The following is a 22,161-nucleotide window of genomic DNA, read 5'->3' as shown; positions in this document are numbered from 1 at the left end:
AAGGTGACATGTGGACATTAGTTGCTATTGCAATGGGAGCTTGGAGACTGGTCTTACCATTTGTTGGATGCATATGTTTGAATTTCCAATAATTGTGTTAAAGGGGATGGTGTGTATTTAAGTGTCTAGTTTATATCAAAATCAACACCTGTTCACAAGTGAGATGATGGTCTTGTTGAAAGAAAGACTTGCATTTATATAGCACCTTTTATGACCACTGGATGTCATAAGCACTAAGTGTAGTTACAGTTGTAATGTAGGAAATATGACAGCCAATTTGCACACAGCAAGTTCCTAAAATCAGCAATGTAATAATCAGATCATATGTTTGTGATGTTGATTCAGGGACACTGGAGAGAACACCCCTCCTCTTCAAAATGCCATAGATCTCATGTCCACCGGAGAGCACAGATGGCAAATGTCTCATGAAAGATGGCAACTCTCAATACTGCACTCGAGTGTCAACCTAGATTTTTGTGCTCAAGTCTCGAGTGGGACCCATAATCTTGACTCAAGCAAGGGTGCTACCAACTGAGCCATGGCTGCCAGTTATATTTGTTGAATTAATTAATTTATTTGGAGGAAAATGTTGAGTGATGAGAATTGAGCAAAAATCATGATACTTTAGAATTCTTTGGCATTTGCCTTTTAATCTAGATCAATGTTTATACAACCTACAATGTGTCCTCCTGCTGATCCCTGATCAATGTGTATGGGAAGAAGCTCATGATCCTAAAGCCTAAATGAATTAGGACTCCTGGTGCCTGTGGCAGTCTACCCTGGCACCAGCTGCTTTGCAGGGGTGCAACAAGGATAATAAAGTGTGAAGGGGTGAGAATTTACTCAATACCATGCTGTGCGTACACCATTTACCCTGAGAGTGGCTTGTTAATGAAATGTGCGGGGGGGGGGGGGGGGAAAGAGAGGAGAGAGCATGCAATGCTGAGGTTTACACTGACTCAAAGCCTTTGACAAGGGCAGGGAAGATTAAATGGTATGGAATTCAGGGAAGAGTAGCAAATTTGATTCTAAAATTGGTTAGAAGGGAGTAAACGAGCACTTTGGTTAAGACTGGGTAATGGCATCTGATTTTGTTCTGAGACCCCTGCATAAATTAATGATTTGGATATAGGTAATGGAATACTGGATTTTATGCAAGAGATGAATCTGCATAAAAAGATACAATAGTGAAGTAAATGTTTTAGCACAAGTCAAAACTTTCTAAATGTTCCTTAACTGGGACCCTCTCATTTGTCTTGGCACAGACTAGGAAGCAAACCTGGGCTGCATGATCTGCATGACCATTTCTCATTACCTTTGCTCAGTGAGGAACAAGCAGAGCATGTGATAAACTTCAAATAATCAAATTTTGTTTGGAATGCAAAAGGAAAACCAGACTATAGTATATGCATCTAGGATGCAGTTAACCCACTAACGTGAAAGTATATTAAAGACAAACAGTTGAATTGCTAAATGCAATTAGTTTATTACTTGAGTAGGTAGTGTATGAAAACTACAGCAATATTACATAACCATAATGTGCAAAACTTTAGTACATTATTCAACACCTCTAGCCTTCAATCAGTAAAATCAATCAGCAGTAGCTTCATTCTTAGCTATATAATAATTTATCTTTGTTAAATATATGGAGCAAGTGACTAGTTATGGGGGGGGGGGAAGTTACAAAAATGATTAGCTCCTGCAAATTAAGATATTTTTCCACAGCACAATTTCATTGAAGTACAAATGCCACAGTAATTAAAGTGCAGTCATTATTAAAATGTATGCAGTGATTTCTGTTGCTGCATCATTAACAAGATCAAAAACTGACAATAACTCTTCTCTCCCTGCGAGTAAAGATGTCCCCCATTTTAAACTCATTTTAATTTACAGCATGTCAAAAGTCTTCCAATTTTTGGTGTGGAGCAAGTCATTAATATACATTAAACATAGCAGTTTGGTAATACAATTTTCAGCTTTACAACATTTTAAAGAATAGTTACTGTCTGGTTCAGTAGTAGTTGTCATTAATAACAAATCTGAACGGATGGCCTGGCTGCAAGGTTACACTAATTAGCCGCAGTGCCCAGGCTAAAAAAGGAAATAAAATCGGTCCCAAGAACAAACACCAAAATGAAGAGCGGCCAAGAAAAACACTGGGCTCGGCTGTGTTACTCCACAGTTGGCAAAACCCTGCCCACAACAATCACAGTTTCAGCTCTCACATAAAAACCACCCTGTGTTACTGGAGAACTGATAGCACTTGTTGAACTGTACCCCAGGAAGAGTCAGCACTGAGGAGGGAAGAGAAGAAACTAAATGGATAGTGCCTCTTTTGGGCCTAAACTCAAAATGAAATACTACAAGGCCCTTGGCAGTATGGATCTATGCTGCTTTGCAAGTTTAAAACAAGGAAACTTCTTGACTGGAAGTGGAGTTGAGGTCGATGACCAGCCATGATCTTACTGAATGGCGGAGCAGGCTCGAGGGGCCGTATGGCCTAATCCTGCTCTTATTTCTAATGTTCTTATGGAACCAAAGCTTAATTTTTTTTAAAGTAATGATTGACAAACATAGGTAACTGCCTTGAAAAAGATTTAGGATGGGTTCTGTAATCAAGGTTCAGTACTTTGATCTAATCTCAGTTTGGTTTAGTTTTGAACACAAGACCATTTTGAATAGATGTGCAGCACTAATGGGAGACCTCGCTCACTGTAGAAATATGCAGTTACTGGGTAAGCGCTCCCTTTTCATGTATATGATGTAATTGTCAGCCTGCAGTGAACTCCATCAAATTAAGAATTCTAAAAGGTTCAATTGGTCAGTATTTGCTTCACATCTCCAACATAAGTATAACAGCTCAGCCTGCATTCAATGCACAGATGGAGGCTGGTCCCTGACCCATTAACAGTTCCAGTAACAGTAAGGTATGGTATGCAGCCGAAGCAATTAAAACACTCCAAGCATAGCCAGCTGACCAAAGAAACTTAAAGCTGCTCAAAATATGTTTGGCAAACAGTGTGGGCAGGCCATGTGTATAACCAAACATTCAGTAAATTGACATGCAAATAATCAGTATTTGGACAGAAATGCCAAATTATTGTAAAAGCCACTGTTGAAATCACACTTTTAGAAATTTGTTCTCCAACCGGAAATGGCAGGAAGATCCAGAAGTGGAGTTTATAATTTGTATTTAAAACAGTTCAGATCTAGCAATTTTATAAATAAAGTAGAACTACATTTACAAGTTATTTTTATGCTTTTTTTTTTAAACAAAAAAAAGCAGAATTCCACCAGTTTTCAAATGTTATGCTTCATTTCCTGGCGCAATACCAAGTGTTATAAAGAAAAGAACTTGCATTTATATTGCACCTTTCACATCCTCAGGCGCTTTACAGTCGATGGATTACTTTTGCAATGTCACTATTTTGTAAGTAAATGCAGAAACCAATTTGTACACAGCAAGGTCCCATAAACAGCGATGACCAATTAATCTGTTTATGGTGAAGGATAAATGTTGACCAGGACACTGGGAGAATGCCCTCTACTCCTCTTCGAATAGTGCCACGGGAGCAGACAAATGGCCTCAGTTTAATGTCTCATCTGAAAAACAGCACCTCCAATAATGCATACTCCCATTCCACTGCACTGATAGGGCAACCTAGATTATGTTCTTGTGGGGTGGGACTTGAACCCACAACCTTTTGACACACAGGCAACAGTGCAGTGATGATTCCCAACCCACTCCCCAATATTTGTTGGGGACTAATCTATGAGCACTGGCTACACATAACCTATGACTGAGTTTTGGCAAACAATTCAACTGAGGATTAAGAGCAAATCCACTCGCATTACATAATTAGGAGCAGGAACCCAGGCCTATATTTCTCCCTCCTACCCCAGTCCAAGAATGCAGAGGCCAATGGCAGCATCTGTACCACTTTCACCCACTAAAATCGGCAAACTCAGCGGAAAGAAGTGATGGCACCCGTGCCTTTCCTGGTTTGTATGGCTTAGTTCCACACCGGCTTGCCTACGCAAGAGGCACCATACTTCAAAAAGCAATTCAACTGACAAGTGCTTTGAAATGTCTCTGCATGATTAGGTGCCATATAAATGCAAATATTTGTGTGTCATTTACCGAGTAAGCCCTGCCATTCGCTCACACTTGGAGGACACCTGTATCCTGTCTTTTGTTAAAACACTTCCTCTTTTCCCCTCAGTGTTCAACTATACACTATCATTTATTAAAATTACAGTATGAAACACCTTTTAGAAATCTCATTTACATAATAAATTACTTAAAATGTTAAGTGTTGCACATACTGCATTGTTAGCCAAAGAATAATATTGAATTTGTTGCTAAATAAGCAATATTGTAGAGGAAGGCGTGCTATGGGGTACAAATTAATACTGTATCATGGCAGGCTTACTTCAAACGAAACAGGAGGAGTGGAATGGTTTACAGGGAAAAACTAGACATTAAGAATGTAGGGAAATTATAGCATCACAGTTCACCCTCAGAATAACAGCCAAAAGATGGTTTGAATTCTACAACCCAGATAAGAACAGGAAATGCTAGGAATACCTAGCAGGCCAGCCAGCAGGTGAACGAATACAGCCCAAAGGGAAACACTTTGACTCAATGGTAGGTTGCTGTGTAAACTTAGCCTTCCTCTGACTCCACTCAATGGCTCACGTATGCTTTCACCTGAGCTGGCATACAATATGCTGTTATTAAACTGCTTCGATTTGTACTGCAGGCTCGCAGACTTGCACACAGAAAAGGGAAAACACATGGGGCTTCCGGCAGCCCACTTTATCCTGCAATGGTCCCTTCTTAGTGATGTCACCACTGCCAATGCTAATTTAATTTGATGTGTTCATGGTAACGGAGCCACTCGGGTCGTTTTTTGCAAGATCTGGTTCTTTTCTGAAACTATGAGACAAGGTACAAAGGATAACTTTTGGCAGTTCAAAGCAGACTTTTATTTATCACACTGCAAACATCACAGAATATAAAACAAACCTCAGCAAGAACCAGCTACAATTCTATCATGGGGTTTAGACAGTATCACAAATAAATTATCTGAACTCAGAGATGGAGGTCAATGGGTAAAGAGGCAGTGAATATCATTCAACCTACTCAACAGCAGTCCCCGGTACTGGAATACTAAATGCAGCACATGATTGGTGAATAACATATGGTTAAATTAACACCAAGACCAGATCCTGTTCAAAACTAAGTTTAGCACCATCGGTTTAATCAATGGTCTCAAATCTTTGCCTGTTGCCTTCTCTGTAACCAGAAGGTCCATTTATTTTTGGAAAGTACGCTCTTCCACTCATTAGTTTAAACTGTTGACGTGCAGAACTTCTCAACTAAGAGTTGTTCCATTTCAACATAACTCTCTACTAACTGGGGTTACACTGTGCAACCTAGATTCAAACCCATTCAGTTCTTCTGCCCTTTGGGAAGTATCTCCTTAAATGGGCCAGGCCAAGAGCAAGAACCTGGTATCTAGGAAACTGCATCCAACTGCTGCATTGTATGGTGTATTAATACAGCAATGTACAGGAAACTTTGGTTTATCCGGAGGTTAACTGTCCGGAATGCTCGAGCCACCGGCAAAAATCAGGAGCCGTTTCGTTAGTTTTTTTTTCCACCAGTCAGGCTCTGCAAGGTCTCGCTGAAGCTGTTGCTAAGCTACAGAGACGCTTGCAAGGTACGGCCGACTGTTTAGAAGCTGGGGTTTGTTGCCAGATACGGAGCTCAAAATCTCTATGTTTCAACATTAGCGCTGGTTTGTCCGGCAGTTTTGACGGGACGGCAACAGCTCGGTCCCGTCAGTGCCGGCAACAGCTCGGTCCCGTCAGTGCCGGATAGCACAAAGTTTCCTGTACTGTCACCGGCCTGCCTCGAATCACGTTACTTCAAATGGCTCCAGAAAAATTCTTGATTTCTCCCCTCCTCTATGATACAGTATTAACATGACTCCATTTATATTATATTATACAGTATAAAATAAAATTTACATACAATATTCAACTGAGCATTCAAAGTCCATTTTTACTTATACAAGTGTTTGGACGTTAGACAGTAGTTCTCCTTTTAGCATGTTGGTTTGACTTTGTCCTGCAGCCTCGAGATCTGCTAGAACCTCTGCATCCCACGTCAAAGTCAGCAATGCAGCAGGAACCTGAAAACAACAGAGCAAATGTCGATGCTGCAAGTTTAATGGGACATTGGTCTTGAAGACAGTACTCCTTCTGACTGGATAAAACCTCCACCCCCCTCCTTCCAACACAAAGAAGTCTCAGCTTGTACACATATCAGATGATCATGAATAAAAACAAAGATACTGGAAATTCACATCTGCATCTGTACAGATAGGGTTAGGAGTGGAAACTGGAAAGCAGTTCTGATAAAAGGTCATTACTTGAAACGTTAGCCAGCGTTTACCGTTTCTTTTCATTTCACCAGTCAATCCTTTGCCACGTTCAACATCAGCCTTGTGCCCATGGAACACGAGCACCATCCTAGTAGATGCTGGCATTTGTGCCATTTCCTATCCTCTAGATAGGAAAATGCTAAAAATAGGTAACAAAATAAGTAACACTCCAACCCCCTTCCTGATGCTGAAGACAGCAAATTTGAACATCTTGCTACACCCAAAAGGCCAGATGGTTCCTCAGTGTAAGAGGTGGGGGAGGAACAGATCACCCAGAGCACCTCCTGGCTAATTGTTTTCAACAGGCTTCACCAGAGGCCAAGGAACGGGGAGACACCCCCACCCACCACCTCTGACTGAAGGGAAAAGGGAGAAACACAAAATAGAATAGGGAAATTGTAAAGCAGTTTACCAATCCCACTTCAATAAACATTGCAGATTCATCCTTCAGTTTCTGTCCTCCAGGGGCCACCAGTTCAAATGGAATCCAGTCATTTTCCAGAACACCGTGGATAAATTCACGAAGAGCTAAAACCCTCTCTCGTGCATAGAATGTTCCTGGAAGAAAGGAATGCGCTTAATAAATTTAACACCAAAAGGCAGAGATTCACATTTACATTTGCCCTACATGCGGCACAAAGGTTGATACGTCAGCTTTAGTTATCAGACATTGATGGCCTCAGCAGAGTGCAACACACATTTCCTAAAACTGTTAGGGTTATAAACATCATTTTATTCAAAAAAACATTGCATTATTCTATCAAGCTCATGTCAACACATTGAAATACAAGTATTCAATTCCCTTGCCTAAACAAATTTGAAATCCTGATAAGGAGAGTGCTGTGATCTATGCCTTAAAAAAGGTGTGTAGCCTTTTCACACATGTGGAGAATGTAGGAATGAGAAATAAGCCCAAAGGGCATTTAAATGATTAGAAATAGTCATTAGTAGAGGAGAGGAGAATCGAGTCACTTGAAATCTTTACAAAAAGTTATTGGCTCAGTAATTCGGGTCCCAACGCGCGAGTACGGACGGGGTACTCACGCGTGGGCCCGTTGGAAGTGCCGGATTTCAGCATGCACAGCGTATGCACAGAAAACCGGCATTTCCTCTCCTCTGAACCAAGGAGTTAAGAGGCAGTTCCCGTGCGACGTTTCAGGCAGTGCGTACGCGTTGAACTTCGTTTTTTTTTGACAGGTTTGTCCGTGCGTGAAGGCCTTCACTTTTTACGAATGAAAAAAGCAGACGTAAGGGCTTAGTTTTAAAAGGTAAGTGGTCTAATAATTAAAGTTAGAAATTTTTTTCCACAGGTTTATTATTTTTTAAGAATTTACAGTAAGGTAAGTGTATTTTTGGACCCGATTTCTTGAAAAAAATGTTTTTGCAGAAATTTGAATAATTGTTTAAAATAGTTTTTTTACAGTTAATAATAGTTCATTTAATTAGTGGGATTTTTAAAAACCTTTTATTTGAAGTTTAAGTACTGTTTTGGGCGCCCGGAGTTTTCATGAGTTTGACAGGTCTTATGTCTAACTCATGAATGGACTTTTGCAAACTCCCATTGGTTGCCCAGTGCTCACGTGATCCCAGCCGGCTCATCGCACTAAGTACGCCGCTGGATCACGTACGCACAGCGCGTCGGGAGCTGAACCGGGCCACAGACCGGAAATCCACGCAGGCCCAGTCTTCAAATGTCAGCGCGATATGTAAGTGTAGGTCGGGGGCTTGCACCCGCGGGAAGCCCCCGACCCGAATTTCTGGGCCATTGAACACTAGCTCCTGCAGTTAGAAAAGATCACAAGACAGAAATGATCTGCATATAAAACAATCTAGAAAAGAATAAATGTATAGATTGTGACCTTTTATTGTTTTATTTCATTCCAGCAGCTACATAATATAATGCATATATATTTACAGTGAAAATTCTATCAAGTATTCACTTGTTCATCTTTTATAAAATAAAGTTAATTAATTTAATACAGGACACTACCAAGGTTTAAAGGAATTGGAGTGAAGATGATTTAAATCAAGAAATCGTGAAGCAACACCTTTCTTGGGATTTAACAGTCCATAGGAGTATGGTCAGACTGACTGCAGATTTCCAAAAGGAGATTACCTTGTAAAATGTATCCATCTGGGAACCTGATGCGCAAGAGGGTGTAGTTATATTTCTTCAACTCCCTCTGCTCATCTCTCTCCCTCATGACTTTAGTTCTCAGCATGATCGTCTTTTCCACAGCTTCTGATCTGCCATAAAACATCCAATTGCCGCATTACTTTAATTAATACAACAAAGATCTACACAGACAATGCATCACCCACTGTGGCACCGGCATAAAGACCAGGTTCGATTCTGGGTCTGAGCCAAGTAAGCTCTCAGCCAGGCGACAGTAGGGATGCTACCAATAGCCTCAATGTTCCTGGGAAGGGAGGGGAAAGAAATGACAGTTTTTACAGCACAGAAACAGGCCATTCATCCGAACTGGTCTATGCCTGTGTTTATGCACCACACGAGCCTCCTCCCACCTTACTTCATCTCCCCCATCAACATATCCTTCTATTCCCTTCTCCCTCATGTACTTCTCTAGCTTCCCCTTAAATGTATCTATGCTATTCACCTCAACTACTCCATGTGGTAGCGAGTTCCACATTGAAACCACTCTGGGTAAAGAAATTTCTCCTGAATTCCTTACTGGATTTATTGGTGACTATATTATATTTATGACCCCTTATTTTAGACTCCCCCACAAGTGGAAACATCTTCTCTGCATCTACCCCATTGAAACCCTTAATTTTAAAGACCTCTATTAGGTCACCTCTCAACCTTCTCTACCCCAGCCTGTTGAGTCTTTCCTGCCAATTATAACCACTCGGTTCCGGTTTCATCCTTTTAAAATTATTTTTGCACCTTCTACAGTGCTTCTATATCCTTTCTATAATATGGAGACCAGAACAGAGCACAGTACTCGAAGTGTAGTCGTATCATCCAGGGTTCACTTTTCCCATCACTAGCCAATGACTCATGCTGGAAATTACATACATTTGGAGATAGGACAGGGACAGGATTTAAGTCAATTGTGATAACACTCAATGGAAAGAACAACATTGGGGCAGAAATTCCTCCCCAAACGCGTGAGTACGGAAGGGGTACTCGCGCGTCTGGCCGGAGGAAATGCCGGTGTTCAGCATGCACAGCGCATGCGCTGAAAACCGGCATTTCCTCTCCTCTCACCCAAGAGTTGAAGAGGCTAGCGCGTGCGCTGTAGGGGGCAGCGCGTGCGTCTTGGATTTCCTCTGTTTTGGGGGATTTGCGCATGTCTAAAGGCCTCCGGTCTTTACGCTTGTAAAAAGCACACGTAAGTATTTATTTTTACAGGCAAGTGGTGTTTTAGTGCAATTTAGAATTGTTTTCCCCCCCCACAGGTTTATTATTTTAAAGAATCTACAATAAGGTACGTTTAGTTTTAGACCCTTTTTACTAAATTTTTTTTTTTTTTTTGAAAAAAATAAATTAAGTTTAAATTATTTTTTTTAAACTTATTTATACTTAATTTAATGATTGGGATGTTTTTTTAAATTTTATTTAAAGTTTAAGTAGTGTTTTGGGGTGCAGTACTTCATGAGTTTGACAGTTCTTACTCTCAAACTTATGAATGAAGTTTCCCCTCCCCTGATTGGCTGAACAGTGCTCACCTGATCCCAGCTGGCACATCGCACTAACTACGCCGCTGGGTCAGGTTAGCACAGCGCGCCGACAGCTGAACCTGGCCTGTGAAAGGAAATCCACTGCGGGCCAGGTTTCAGATGTCTGCGCGCAGGGTGCGCGCACATCGGTGGCTTGCACGCGCGGCAAGCCCCCGACACCAAGTTCTGGGCCATTGTATTTATGTAGTGGCTTTCCTGTCTTCAGGACCCCCCCTAAGTACTTTACAACCAATGAATTACTTTTTGAAGTGCAGTCACGGTTTTTGTAGGCAACCATGGGAGTGAATTTGCATACAGCAAAGTCCCCACAAACAATAACCAGTTAATCTGATTTTGGTGGCAGAGGTTGTGGAAAGAATGACAATGTGGGCAAGGTACTGGACGGCTGCCAGTGCTCATGGAGCTGTATTCCAGGAGACATCGTCAGGAGCAAGCAAAGAAGGGGAAAATGGGATGGGGAAGTCCGTACAGAACTCCATGCCATTGCTGAACACAGCACACTCTTGGTTATCAAAAGGGGAGAAACTATTTATGGCTTGGAAAGTTATACAAAAATGGTGCAACAAAGGGTCAGAGAATCGACAACAACTTGAACAATTTAAAGCCAAATTAGCACAGTGCCATGGAGGTGCAAAAACTGTGCCAGTATGGCAAGATACAGATTGGCACCTATGAATCCCAACATCTAGTTCCCAATCTCAGGCAGCATCCTGTGTACAGAGCTTAGGGGCAAAGAAAATTGTCAAAAAAAAGCAACATAAGCAGAGGTTAATAGGGCCTGTTCACCTGCTCAGCATTGACAACACTCACGATTCTCGAAACAGTGTCTCAACGCAGCACTGAAGTGGAACTGAAAGAGTTGCCCTCAGCTTTGCTTCAGTACAAACTTGATCCTCCCACTTGGGCGCGGCCTAGGACTGCTTTCGAAAAGCGCATGTTTTGGCAATGCTGTCTGCTCTCGTGTGTAACCCTTAGTGACCACTGCAAAGAAACACTGGCACATTCTGTTCATAATTTGGAGGAAAGAGGGTCACAACCAGAGGTTGGCAATGCTATTCAATTCTCAAAAAGTAAAAACTGCCAGTCAATAACTTCTATAAAATCTTCGGATTTGCCAGTTGTACAAGAGTCGTCGCTGCTGCTGTGACGTTATTCATACAGTCGGTTAATGCCATGTTTTGCTACTCGGGGTCACTCAGAGAGAGGCATCACCACCATAGAAAAAGGCAATTAAACAAATAATCCCCCCCCCCTCCCCCAATAGCCATCCTCGTGGACATATACTCTTAAAGTTGATCTCTTAAAACAACTTTGCTTTTGTCAGATTGCTGTGCAAGTGACACCACTTCTGACGCGCACATCTTGCACAGCTGATGACAACGCCAAAGATAAACTTGCAAAGGCTATCCACAGGAAGGCTCGTGTGTCAGGAGCTGGCAACACCCAACACAATATTAAAGCAGTTTATATCAGGATCAAGACAGAGAGGGTTTTGTGCCAGTGAAGAAACTTTCACCAATTCTTACACAGCAGTAGCTGAACCCAGTGGGACGCAAGGCCGAGATCTGTAACTCACTGTGAGGAGCACCAAGAATGTAAACCCGTTTCACTGATCTATAATGCAGAACAGTGGAAAACCAACCCCCACTGCTTAATAATAAATGACTTGCATTTATATAGTGCCTTTAACTTAGGAAAACGTCCCAAGGCACGTCATAGGAGTGCAATCTGACAAAAATTATCACCGAGCTAAGGAAGGAGATATTAGGATAAACCGACCTCTTTGCCCAGCTTTTAGACACCCGTCATATATTGCAGAATAGTTGAAAAACCACCACCCCCTCCCCCACTGGCTAATGGTAATTGATGGATAATCAAGTCCCCAAATGTTACAGCAACACCCTCAACACAGAAATGAGGACAAGTACAAGTACAATACAAGTGACTGTGCCAGAGCCACTAAGGGACTCCGATCAATATTTGTATATTGTGGCATTGCCACATTGGGGAAACACTGTGTATGTAGATAAACCTGTATAATCCCCTTTTAACTGCTGTATTCCCCCTCCCCCCGCAAGACAGTTGCAAGCTGAGAGGAATAAGGCACGTTCAGACTTGCCTGCTGCTGATAGAAGGAAAACCAACCAGGTTCCAGCAGGTGATCAATCCGTGAGTCATCACAGGTTCGCAGGCTTCACGAATTCAGTACTGTATTGAGAGAGTTGGAGTAAAGACCTATTTCTTTACGCGGGAGACCGTAGTCCCCCACAATATAAGTCCCTTTAATAATGTTAGCTACAGCCTAAGTCTGTATCTTTGTTTTCACTGTTTACATGTACAGAGCGCGATCACTTTAATAGCGCAGGTAAACGCGATGACATCACGCCGTTCATCACGTGATCCCCCACCGGCGGGAAAAACGTCATGACGTCAGCCACGGGACCGCCCAAGCAGTCCTCGTGGAGCCTCCGAACTGACTAGACCTATATTCGATATTCTCCTGTAGTTATCCGTTAAACTGTTAGTTTTCATTAAACCTCGTTTATTTGATCGCCTGAGTGGACCTCAGTCTTTTGGATAGGAACTAGACATTCCTACATTGGTGACCCCGACTTTTGCAAATGGTTTTCGCAGAAGTTACTGAACATGGAATCGAACGCCATTGCTTTGAAGCTAACATCGTTGCGGATCAGACCCATTACTATTGTGGTCTCCGCCCTCGACAGCGCCACAGCCTCGTGGATCGTCAGCCTGCTTGGTAATCCACCAGAAGATCGCAAGTATGAAACGATAAAGGCGCGGATGTTACAGGTCTTCGGGCTCACGAAGTCGGAGTGCACCCGCCGGCAGCTCAATATGCCCGGCCTCGGGGACTCCAAGCCGTCCGAGCTCATGAGCCAAATGCTCACGCTCCTGGGCTCCGAACCAGAATGCTTCCTCTTCAGGGAGCTATTCCTCAGCCAGCTACCGGAGCAAGTTCAGGCTGCCCTAGCCAGGTTGAAGTCACAGACTGCGCAGAGCTGGCTGCCGAAGCGGACAAGATCTTTGCGGTGACACAGCAGTGCTGCGCTGCCACGAGGCGCCCATCCCCCACAGACGCTGCTCCAGCCCCTCAACCTGCGGGGTTGTGCTTTTACCACGCCCGTTTTGGCGCGAAAGCAAGATGCTGCCGCCCTCCCTGCAGCTTTTCGCTCAAAAAAAAACCCAGCAGCCGCCCTGTCGAAAGAGGACCGGTTATAACGAGGCCCCGTGGCTGCGATGGCAATCGGTAATTCGGGAAAACTCCATCACCGACTCCCTATCTGGTCGACGTTTCCTCTGCGACACCGGGGCGCAGTGTAGCATCCTACCCACGTCAAATCTTGATCTATAAGCCGGGGGGGCACGGCCCCTCCCTCGAGGCGGCCAATGGCGGAGCCATTCGGACCTTCGGAAGATGGCAGGTCCAAGTGTGCTTCAGCGGCCAGCGGTTTTACTGGGGTTTCATCATGGCCAAAGTCTCTCGAGCCATCCTCGGGGCTGATTTTTTGTGCGCCAACGGCCTCCTGGTGGATGTACGGCACCGCCGGTTGATCAATGCGGCCACTTTTCACTCCATCCCGTGCCACCGCGATAACACCGTGGCGCGCACGGTCTCCTGTGCGTTCCCACCTCCGGATGACTTCACTCGCCTCCTCGGAGATTTCCCAGACCTGACCAGACCCACTTTCTCTTCCACGGCCACGAAACATGGTGTCGAACATCACATCACCACTACTGGCTCCCCGGTCTACGCACGGGCCCAGCGCCTTGAACCTGGCAAGCTCGCGGCTGCGAAAGCGGAGTTTGACACGATGGAGCGGCTAGGGATTATTCGCCGGTCAAATAGTCCCTGGTCTTCGCCTCTCCACATTGTTCCGAAACCTGGCGGCTGATGGCGGCCTTCCGACGCCTCTACTCCTGATCGGTACCCGATCCCTCATTCAGGATTTCTCTGCCCATTTGGCGGGAAATACCATTTTTTCAAAAGTCGACCTTGTTCGTGGCTACCACCAGGTCCCCGTACACCCGCAAGACGTCCCGAAAACTGCAGTCATCACCCCATTCGGCCTGTTTGAATTTCTGCGGATGCCGTTTGGATTGAAGAACGCTGCACAGGCTTTCCAGCGCTTGATGGACTCCGTGCTTCGGGACCTCAAGTTTCTATTCATCTACCTCGACGATATCCTCATCACCAGCCCTAATAAAGAGGAGCACATCTGCCATTTGCGCACCCTCTTCAGACGCCTCAGTCAACACGGCTTGATCATCAACCCGGCCAAGTGCCAGTTCGGCCTGCAGCAGATTGATTTTTTAGGCCATCACATCACATCGGACGGCGCAATTCCCCTGCAAACGAAGGTGGAGGCAGTTACTTCGTTCCTGCGCTCGCAGACCGTAAAGGCCCTGCAGGAGTTCCTCGGGATGGTAAATTTTTTATCACCGGTTCATCCCTAATGCAGCTCTGCTCATGCAGCCCATGTACGAGGCCCTCAAGGGCAAGTCCGGCAAGGATCCGATTAGCTGGACGGTCGACATGGACCGGGCGTTCGTCGACACAAAAGGCGCTTTAGCCAACGCAACCATGTTGGCGCACCCGCTGCCAGGTGCCACCATCGCCCTTACCACCGACGCGTCAGACTACGCCATCGGCGCAGTGCAGGAACAGTGGGTGCATGGGACGTGGCAACCGCTGGCATTTTTCAGCCGTCAACTATGGCGAAACGAACGGAAGTACAGCACGTTCGACCGGGAGTTGCTGGCCCTTTTTCTGGCCATCCGCCATTTCCGGTTCTTCCGAGAGGGACATCCGTTCATGGCTTTTGTGGACCATAAGCCACTAACGTTCGCTATGGCCAAGACCGCCATACCGTGGTCAGCTCGGCCACAACGTCAGTTGACGTTTATCTCAGAATTCACCACTGACATTCAGCATGTGTCCGGTAAAGACAACTTGGTGGCGGATTGCCTCTCCCGCGCGACCGTTCATGCAGTCCAGCTCAGCATCGACTATGCCCTCATGGCTGCGGATCAAGCCTCGGATCCGGAAGTCCAATCTTACAGAACCAACCCCTCTAGCCTCCAAGCGGCCGACGTCAAATTCCATGCCGCGGGCACTACGCTACTCTGCGACGTCTCCGTAGGAGATCCTCGCTCTATCGTGCCGGTCGCCTGGTGCCGAAAAGTTTTTGACGCCATACACGGGTTGTCGCACCCTGGCATGAAGGCCTCGCAACGGCTGATGTCGTCCAAATTCGTGTGGTGGGGCATGCACATGGATGTTCACGACTGGGCCAACACCTGCGTGGTCTGCCAAAAGGCCAAGGTGCAGTGTCACGTCAAGGCTCCATTGGCCACTTTCGCTGTTCCGGAACGTAGGTTTGATCATGTGCATGTGGACCTGGTGGGGCCACTTCCGCCTTTGCACGGGTTTACTCATCTTCTTACAATGGTGGACCGCACCACTCGATGGCCGGAGGCGGTTCCTTTGTCATCCACCACTTCTGCAGACGTCGCCAGGGCATTCATCGCCTCTTGGGTCGCCCGTTTCGGGGTACCGGCGGACATCTCGTCTGATCGTGGGCCGCAGTTTTCTTCGGAGCTCTGGAACGCTGTGGCTCAGGGGCTCAGCGTCAAGCTACATTGCACCACTGCCTACCATCCACAGGCGAACGGCCTGTGCGAACGATTCCACAGGTCGCTCAAGGCCGCACTGCGAGCCAGCCTTCAAGGCGGGGGCTGGGTGGACAGGCTTCCATGGGTCCTTTTGGGTCTTCATACGGCGCCTAAAGAAGATCTTCAATCGTCCACGGCGGAGCTCGTATATGGCCAGCCGCTACGCGTACCAGGGGATTTCCTTCCCACTCCAACAGAGCCATGGTCCGCATCCCAGCAGCTCACCAGAAGTTTCGCTCCAGTGCCTACGTCACATCACGGCTTGCTGAGCTGAAGAACGCCGACTGTGTTTATCCGCCACGACGCTCATCGGGATCCGCTCAAACCCCCTTACACTGGTCCTTTCCGCGTGATAGAGCCAGGAGACAAATCTTTTTCAGTCAATGTCGGAGGTAAACCGGACCACATTTCGGTTGACCGGTTGAAGCCGGCTCACTTGGACCTTGACCGCCCAGTCGAGATCGCACAACCGCCGAAACGTGGCCGACCGCCCACAGTCGCCGTGCCAGACCAAACGCAACCGCCTGCCAGCTCGCCCATCAGCTTCCACTTCAAGGCTACAGAAGTCAATCTGACAGGCTTGTCAAGCCTCCTCTCCGTTTTACTTTTGCTATTAAAGACAATTCTGGGAGGGGGGGGGGGGGGGCCACATGTGGCGGAGCCACTAAGGGACTCCGATCAATTGTATATAATTCCCTTTAATAATATGTTAGCTACAGCCGGAGTCTGTATCTTTGTTTTCACTGTTTACATGTGCAGAGCGCGATCACTTTAATAGCGCGGGTAAACGCGATGTCACGCCGTTCATCACGTGATCCCCACCGGCGGGAAAAATGCGATGACGTCATGACATCAGCCACGGGACCGCCCAAGCAGTCCTCGTGGAGCCTCCGAACTGACTAGACCTATATTCGATGTTCTCCTGTAGTTATCCGTTAAACTCTGTTAGTTTTCATTAAACCTCGTTTATTTGATTGCCTGAGTGGACCTCAGTCTTTTGGATAGGAACTAGACATTCCTACATGACTAAAGAAACATTATATGGTTTATTCACCAAGAAAAGGGGATTAAATACAAACAGATAGGGTGTTAGCAGGCTGTAAATTGAGCCATCGTTCGCACAAGGCTCCGTCCCATGAAAACTGTCGCTGACAATTGGTAAAGCAGCTAACAGATAGCAGACTCTCCACTGTACTCTGCAACTGGAACACGTACTAAAAAGAGAACAAATCCCAAACCTTTAAATGATTTTTTCGAAACAAAGCATTTTTTGGCCAAAATGATCGGAGAGCCAGCTTGGCTCAGTTGGTAGCACTCTGATCTGAGTCAGAAGGTGGTGGGTTCAAGCCCCACCACGCAAGGATGCAGTCTGACACTTCAGTGCAGTACCGAGAAAGTGCAGAGTTCAGCTGTTCAGATGAATGTAAAAGGTTGCAGTGGGGAAGAGGGTTGGGGGTTGGCACTCTGGAAGGATGAGATCAGACCTTCGTCATCCAAACAGAACTAATTTTAAAAAATACAACTGTTCCTCTAATTATTAAACCAGAGATTTGAATCCAGCAGCCCCTATTGTATGAATCAAGCCTCACCTCATCAGTTGCTCCCGTTTAATTTCTTCAGCACTCAGGTTGTAGAAGTCGCTGGGTAATTCAAATCTTGCTGCCTGGGGTGAAGGTCGAAAAACTTTGATCCGTCGGTCCAATTGTGCTCTAACTGGCTCAGCACTTAAAAGTTCATCCTTATATTGTCTAAGCTCTTCAAATGTGGTGAGAAACTCCTCATTTAACACATAAAAATCTTCTTCATTTTCTACAAATAAAAATATAATAAAGGTTTGTTAAGTTCCATAAAAGGTCAATTTCTTACCCCACTGAAATCCCACTTTGTTGGTTTCTCCTTCCCTGCAGTGCTGACACAAACAGACAGGAGTGCTAACTACGGCAGAGCAGCTCCATTCATTGTAATTGGAAGCTGCAACTTTGGACCAGCCCCAGAGCCAAACTGAAGGCACCAACCCCTGGAAAATGTGCCATTCACTGGGTACTTACTGATGAAAGGGGGAGGTGGGGGCAATGTTGTCGTTAATTTGTTTGGGGTGCGCGGCCCCTTTAAGGAGTTGTGTGACCTGTTCAAAATACCAGGCATGCGCGTTTTTTCCCCACTGAAAAGCCAGGAGTGCGGTATTTTGACAGGGCCACGCAGCCCCTTAAAGGGAACATTGGTTGGGGGGGGGGGGGGCGGGGGCGGCGGGTAAAAGAGCTTTTTCATCAAGGTGTCTTATTTCAATGACGCTTCAGGTCATTCGACGATGGGCACAGTGACTGTCAAAAAATGTTTTTAATGTTTTTTCTGGTTGAATAGAAAAAAGTCCTTTGGAGGAAACTTCAGCCCAAAGATTCAACTAAGATTCACACTTTTCAAAGCAAGCACTAATTCACTTCTGCACTGATGTTACTACTTGCACACACACAGGGCCACAGCAAACACAAACAGGTAGTGATCTGGTCCACACAATGGCTGATCAGGAGATGGCTGAATGCGCTCCGTACAGTTTAGAAACAGCTCTGAACAATCTATTGAGAGTTACTGAAGATTCATGGTTACCTTGTCCTGATACAGGCAGCATTTTCCTTTCAAACCCAATCGACTGTAAAAATTCATATGTTCCTTCCAGTTTGGATATCTTTTCCTTGGAGGGAGAGAGAATTCTTTAAAATTCACCTACTGAAAACATTTGACTGCTAATAATTTCATAATTCACTTTCGCCCATGAGAATAATACAAACTTAGACAAAGGTTAAGTCGACAAATCGATCACAATTTGGTAATCCCAGAGGGTCCATAAAGGACAGATGTATACGCAATAAATGGTGGTGAACTAGCTAGGCAAGAAGCTAAAAGATATGACCATGGCAGTAGACTCAACTTTCAACACATCCAGGCATTATGGAGCAGCAATTAACAAAACTAATACAATGCTGGGCCATTTTGCTAAAATCAGAGCGAGGCCGGCATGACCCCTCCCATAGGTACTAACTTCAGTTCTAGTCACCAAGCCCGAGAGGTGGTGCAGAGACTGATCGAGTGTCTGAGGATGGAGTTGTGAGGTTAAACCAGCACTCCTCAGAATTGAAAGGACGACAAGAGGGAACCTCATTAGATATAAACTGGAATAGAAAACATTAATCCAGAGCTCTAGTCCAAGTTAAATAACTGTAGGGCAAAGGGGGATGCAGGTATAATATTTAAAAGACTGATGTCAGGATGCATTTCTTCACTCAGAATAATTAAAACCAGGAATGGTCTTCCTGGTAGGGAAATGAAACAACTCTAGAGTCATTCAAGAGGTAGTTGGGTTCCGTAATGGGGACACTGTAGATTTCTAGGAGAGGATGCGACGAGTGGATTTAATTAGCTCTCATCTGTACTTATGCTTGTGACAGCTAAAGTGGGAAATGGGAACATTCATTCTGGCATAATAGGAGCTTTTATTCGGAGGTTGGGATTAAGGCATCCTTTGGATTCAAACATTTGTCATTCACATCTGCCAGTAATGCTAATTTTCTGCATTTCTTGGTAACATGTCCCACGGACACCAGACTCTTCACATTTCAGGTCTTGTATGTCTGCCAGGGTCTTTGGTGAAATGACTGGGCAGTCTGTATACAGTTCCTAATGCACAGTTCCTAATGCACACAGTACCACATCACTAAACTGGTTCTGGTTCTGGTTCCATATTAAATTGAGGATCTCATTCAGGGAGGCCGCAGGACTGCTGTTTTCGGAACTGGGAAAATGTTGCACTGGTGCAGTGGGGTGAGGGTGAGGTGTGGGGGGGGGGGGGGGGGGGGGGAGGGGAATGCCCTACTGAGTTTGGGACGTGGAGTAGAGGGAGCTTTACTCCACATCTAACCATGCTGTACCTGATGTGGAAGTGTTTGGTGCCTAAAATGGAAAGTGTTCACTGCCAGCACTAACATCCATCATCTTCAATACATTTTTCAAGAAATTAAAAAAGTCATTCAGCATTTTGTCTCAAGGGTTAAGTGCTCCTGTTAACTGTGACACTGCCTGCCCTTGGAAATGAGTCTTAAATAGAGTCACTGATTTACTGTGACTGAATCAGTTAAATTCCATTTTTATTAAATGAGGCTCTGGATTTCTACCAGTGTTTTTGAGATTGTATTTCGATTCCATCCATTCTTCCATGAAAACCAGCAACTATTGGCCTTGGATGTGAAGCATCACAATCCACCACTGGGCTGAAGATAGCACTCCAAACCAAGTGGTTTTGTGACAGAAAACAGTCCAAAGATGTGCGGGTCATGGTTGATTGGCTATGATAAATTGACCCTTAGTGTTAGGGGGATTAAATACGTGGGGTTACAGGGATAGGGTGGGATATGTGTTGGTGTAGGGGTTACGGGGATCGGGTGGGATATGTGTCGGTGCAGGCTCGATGGGCCGAAATGGCCTCTATCTGCACTGTGGGGTTTCTGTGATTCTGTGAAAGAAGAACATTAATTGGGACTTTTACCTGGAAGACTTTATTTTGCAACTTGATTTTTCTGTATTTCTCTTCACTGGGGTTATTGCATATGTTATCAATGTACCTGTAATTTAAACAAAGTTTGAAGGACAACACAGAAACTTGGTTTACTTCTATAGAATTTTTTTTGTAAAGAGGGGGGAAAAAAATGAAAATTGAAATAGCAGCTGGAAACACTGGAAATGCACAGCAGGCCTGTCATTATCTGAAGAGACAAAGGTCAGGTTCATGTTTCAAGTGGCAGCGGGGGGTAGAGGGAGGAGTGCGAGGGGGCGGGCAGGAGAGAAGCAGAGACCGAGCGAGAGAGAGAGAGAGCGCGAGAGAGAGAGCGAGAGAGAGAGGCAGAGACCTAGAGAGACCAAACTCGAGGCAGAGACAGACCACGAGGCCGAGACCGCGGTAGCGAGAGAGAGAGGTATTCAAAAAGATATTTAAAGGAATGGCAAGTAATTAAAAGAAACGTTTAACAGGAAAGTTAAAAATGAAACATAAAAGTATGCAAAATAATAACAACCAGGAAACAAGTATGGGAGACCCAGTGTACAAACGTTTGTGTTTATGGATCTGAACTTATCAAAAATCAGGAGGAAAACACATTAATTCCTTCACCACTGGCTGTTTCTTCCCCCATTCCCATTAAAACTAAAACTTCAAGAAGTTTAAACAATCTTGTGTGTCGATACAGGGACAATAATAGTGTCAGAATGCCAGCAGGTTGTACTGGAGGGTTACAGGACACAATATTACACCAGCCATTTCCACCACATCAAGCTTATGATCTCAACTGTTCTCGAACTGTTGACGTTGGGAAAACATTCAGAGTGGAATGCTTGATCAAAAAGAGGGAGACAGATCATAAGCCCTTTTAAACACATGAGGCTGTGTTTATTTTTTAAGAGAAAGTTACAATACAAGATACATGTTTAAGCCAAAATGTGCAACTTTTGAGTGAGAGTTGACAGGCCTGACCATGCTACTGAGGGGAGGAGCAAAGGGAGATGGTTACCTCACACCACTGCAGGAAAAGGCAAGGGATCCAGGGGAGCACAAAACTGTTCACAGAACAAGTCACCCAGTCAGATGGATAAAGAGATCAGGAGAGGTACAAAAGCAACACTCTGTATCGCAACGGCTGGAGGAGATGAGCAAGGCTCAGAGATGAAATTTACCAAAGAAATTTACTGTGAACCGTTCTGGTCTCCAGATTATTAAAAGGACATAGAGGCACTGGAGAAGGAGAAAAAAATGTTTACTAGAATGATACCAGAACTGAGATTATACCCATCAGGAAAGATTGAACAGCTGGGGCTCTTTTCTCTAGAAAAAGAGAAAAGACTGAGGGTGACCTGATAGAGGTCTTTAAGATTATGAAAGGGTTTGACAGGGTAGACTTGGAGAAGATGTTTTCACTTGTGGGAGAGACCAGAACTAAGGGCCATAAATATAAGAATTACTAATAAATCCAATAGGGAATTCAGGAGCAACTTCTTCACCCAGAGAGTGGTGAGAACGTGGAACTCGCTACCACAAGGAGGAGTTGAGGCAAATAGCATAGATGCATTTACGGAGAAGCTAGATAAACACATGAGGGAGTAAGGAATAGAAGGGTTAGATGTTGATAGGGTTAGATGAAGAGGTGTGGGAGGAGGCTCGTGTGGAGCATAAACACCAGCATGGACCAGTTGGGCATATGACCAGTGTCTGTGCTATAAATACTTTATAATAATGTATAACTGTTACAGTTTTATTTATATTTATTAA

At 44.9% G+C, this 22,161-nt stretch overlaps 1 protein-coding gene across 1 annotated transcript in view; it reads right to left on the bottom strand.

The window, feature by feature from the left end:
- Window positions 1-1,461: 1,461 nt before the first annotated feature.
- Window positions 1,462-22,161, bottom strand: part of ubxn6 (UBX domain protein 6) — a 38,283-nt gene continuing 17,583 nt past the window's right edge. Inside the window, exons 6-11 of the mRNA XM_086004898.1 lie at window positions 20,389-20,464; window positions 18,456-18,540; window positions 17,441-17,660; window positions 8,569-8,699; window positions 6,865-7,010; window positions 1,462-6,200 (exon numbers count right to left, since the gene is read on the bottom strand). Coding sequence (XP_085861024.1) covers window positions 6,075-6,200; window positions 6,865-7,010; window positions 8,569-8,699; window positions 17,441-17,660; window positions 18,456-18,540; window positions 20,389-20,464 — 784 coding nt within the window. The 3' untranslated portion in view covers window positions 1,462-6,074. The remainder of the gene's footprint in view (window positions 6,201-6,864; window positions 7,011-8,568; window positions 8,700-17,440; window positions 17,661-18,455; window positions 18,541-20,388; window positions 20,465-22,161) is intronic.

This window comes from Somniosus microcephalus, chromosome 13 (genome assembly GCF_052327205.1).
Source record: "Somniosus microcephalus isolate GS21.2 chromosome 13, FLI_Smic_1.0, whole genome shotgun sequence".
Taxonomy (NCBI): Eukaryota; Metazoa; Chordata; class Chondrichthyes; order Squaliformes; family Somniosidae; genus Somniosus; species Somniosus microcephalus.
This window is presented reverse-complemented; position numbering and strand designations above follow the sequence as displayed.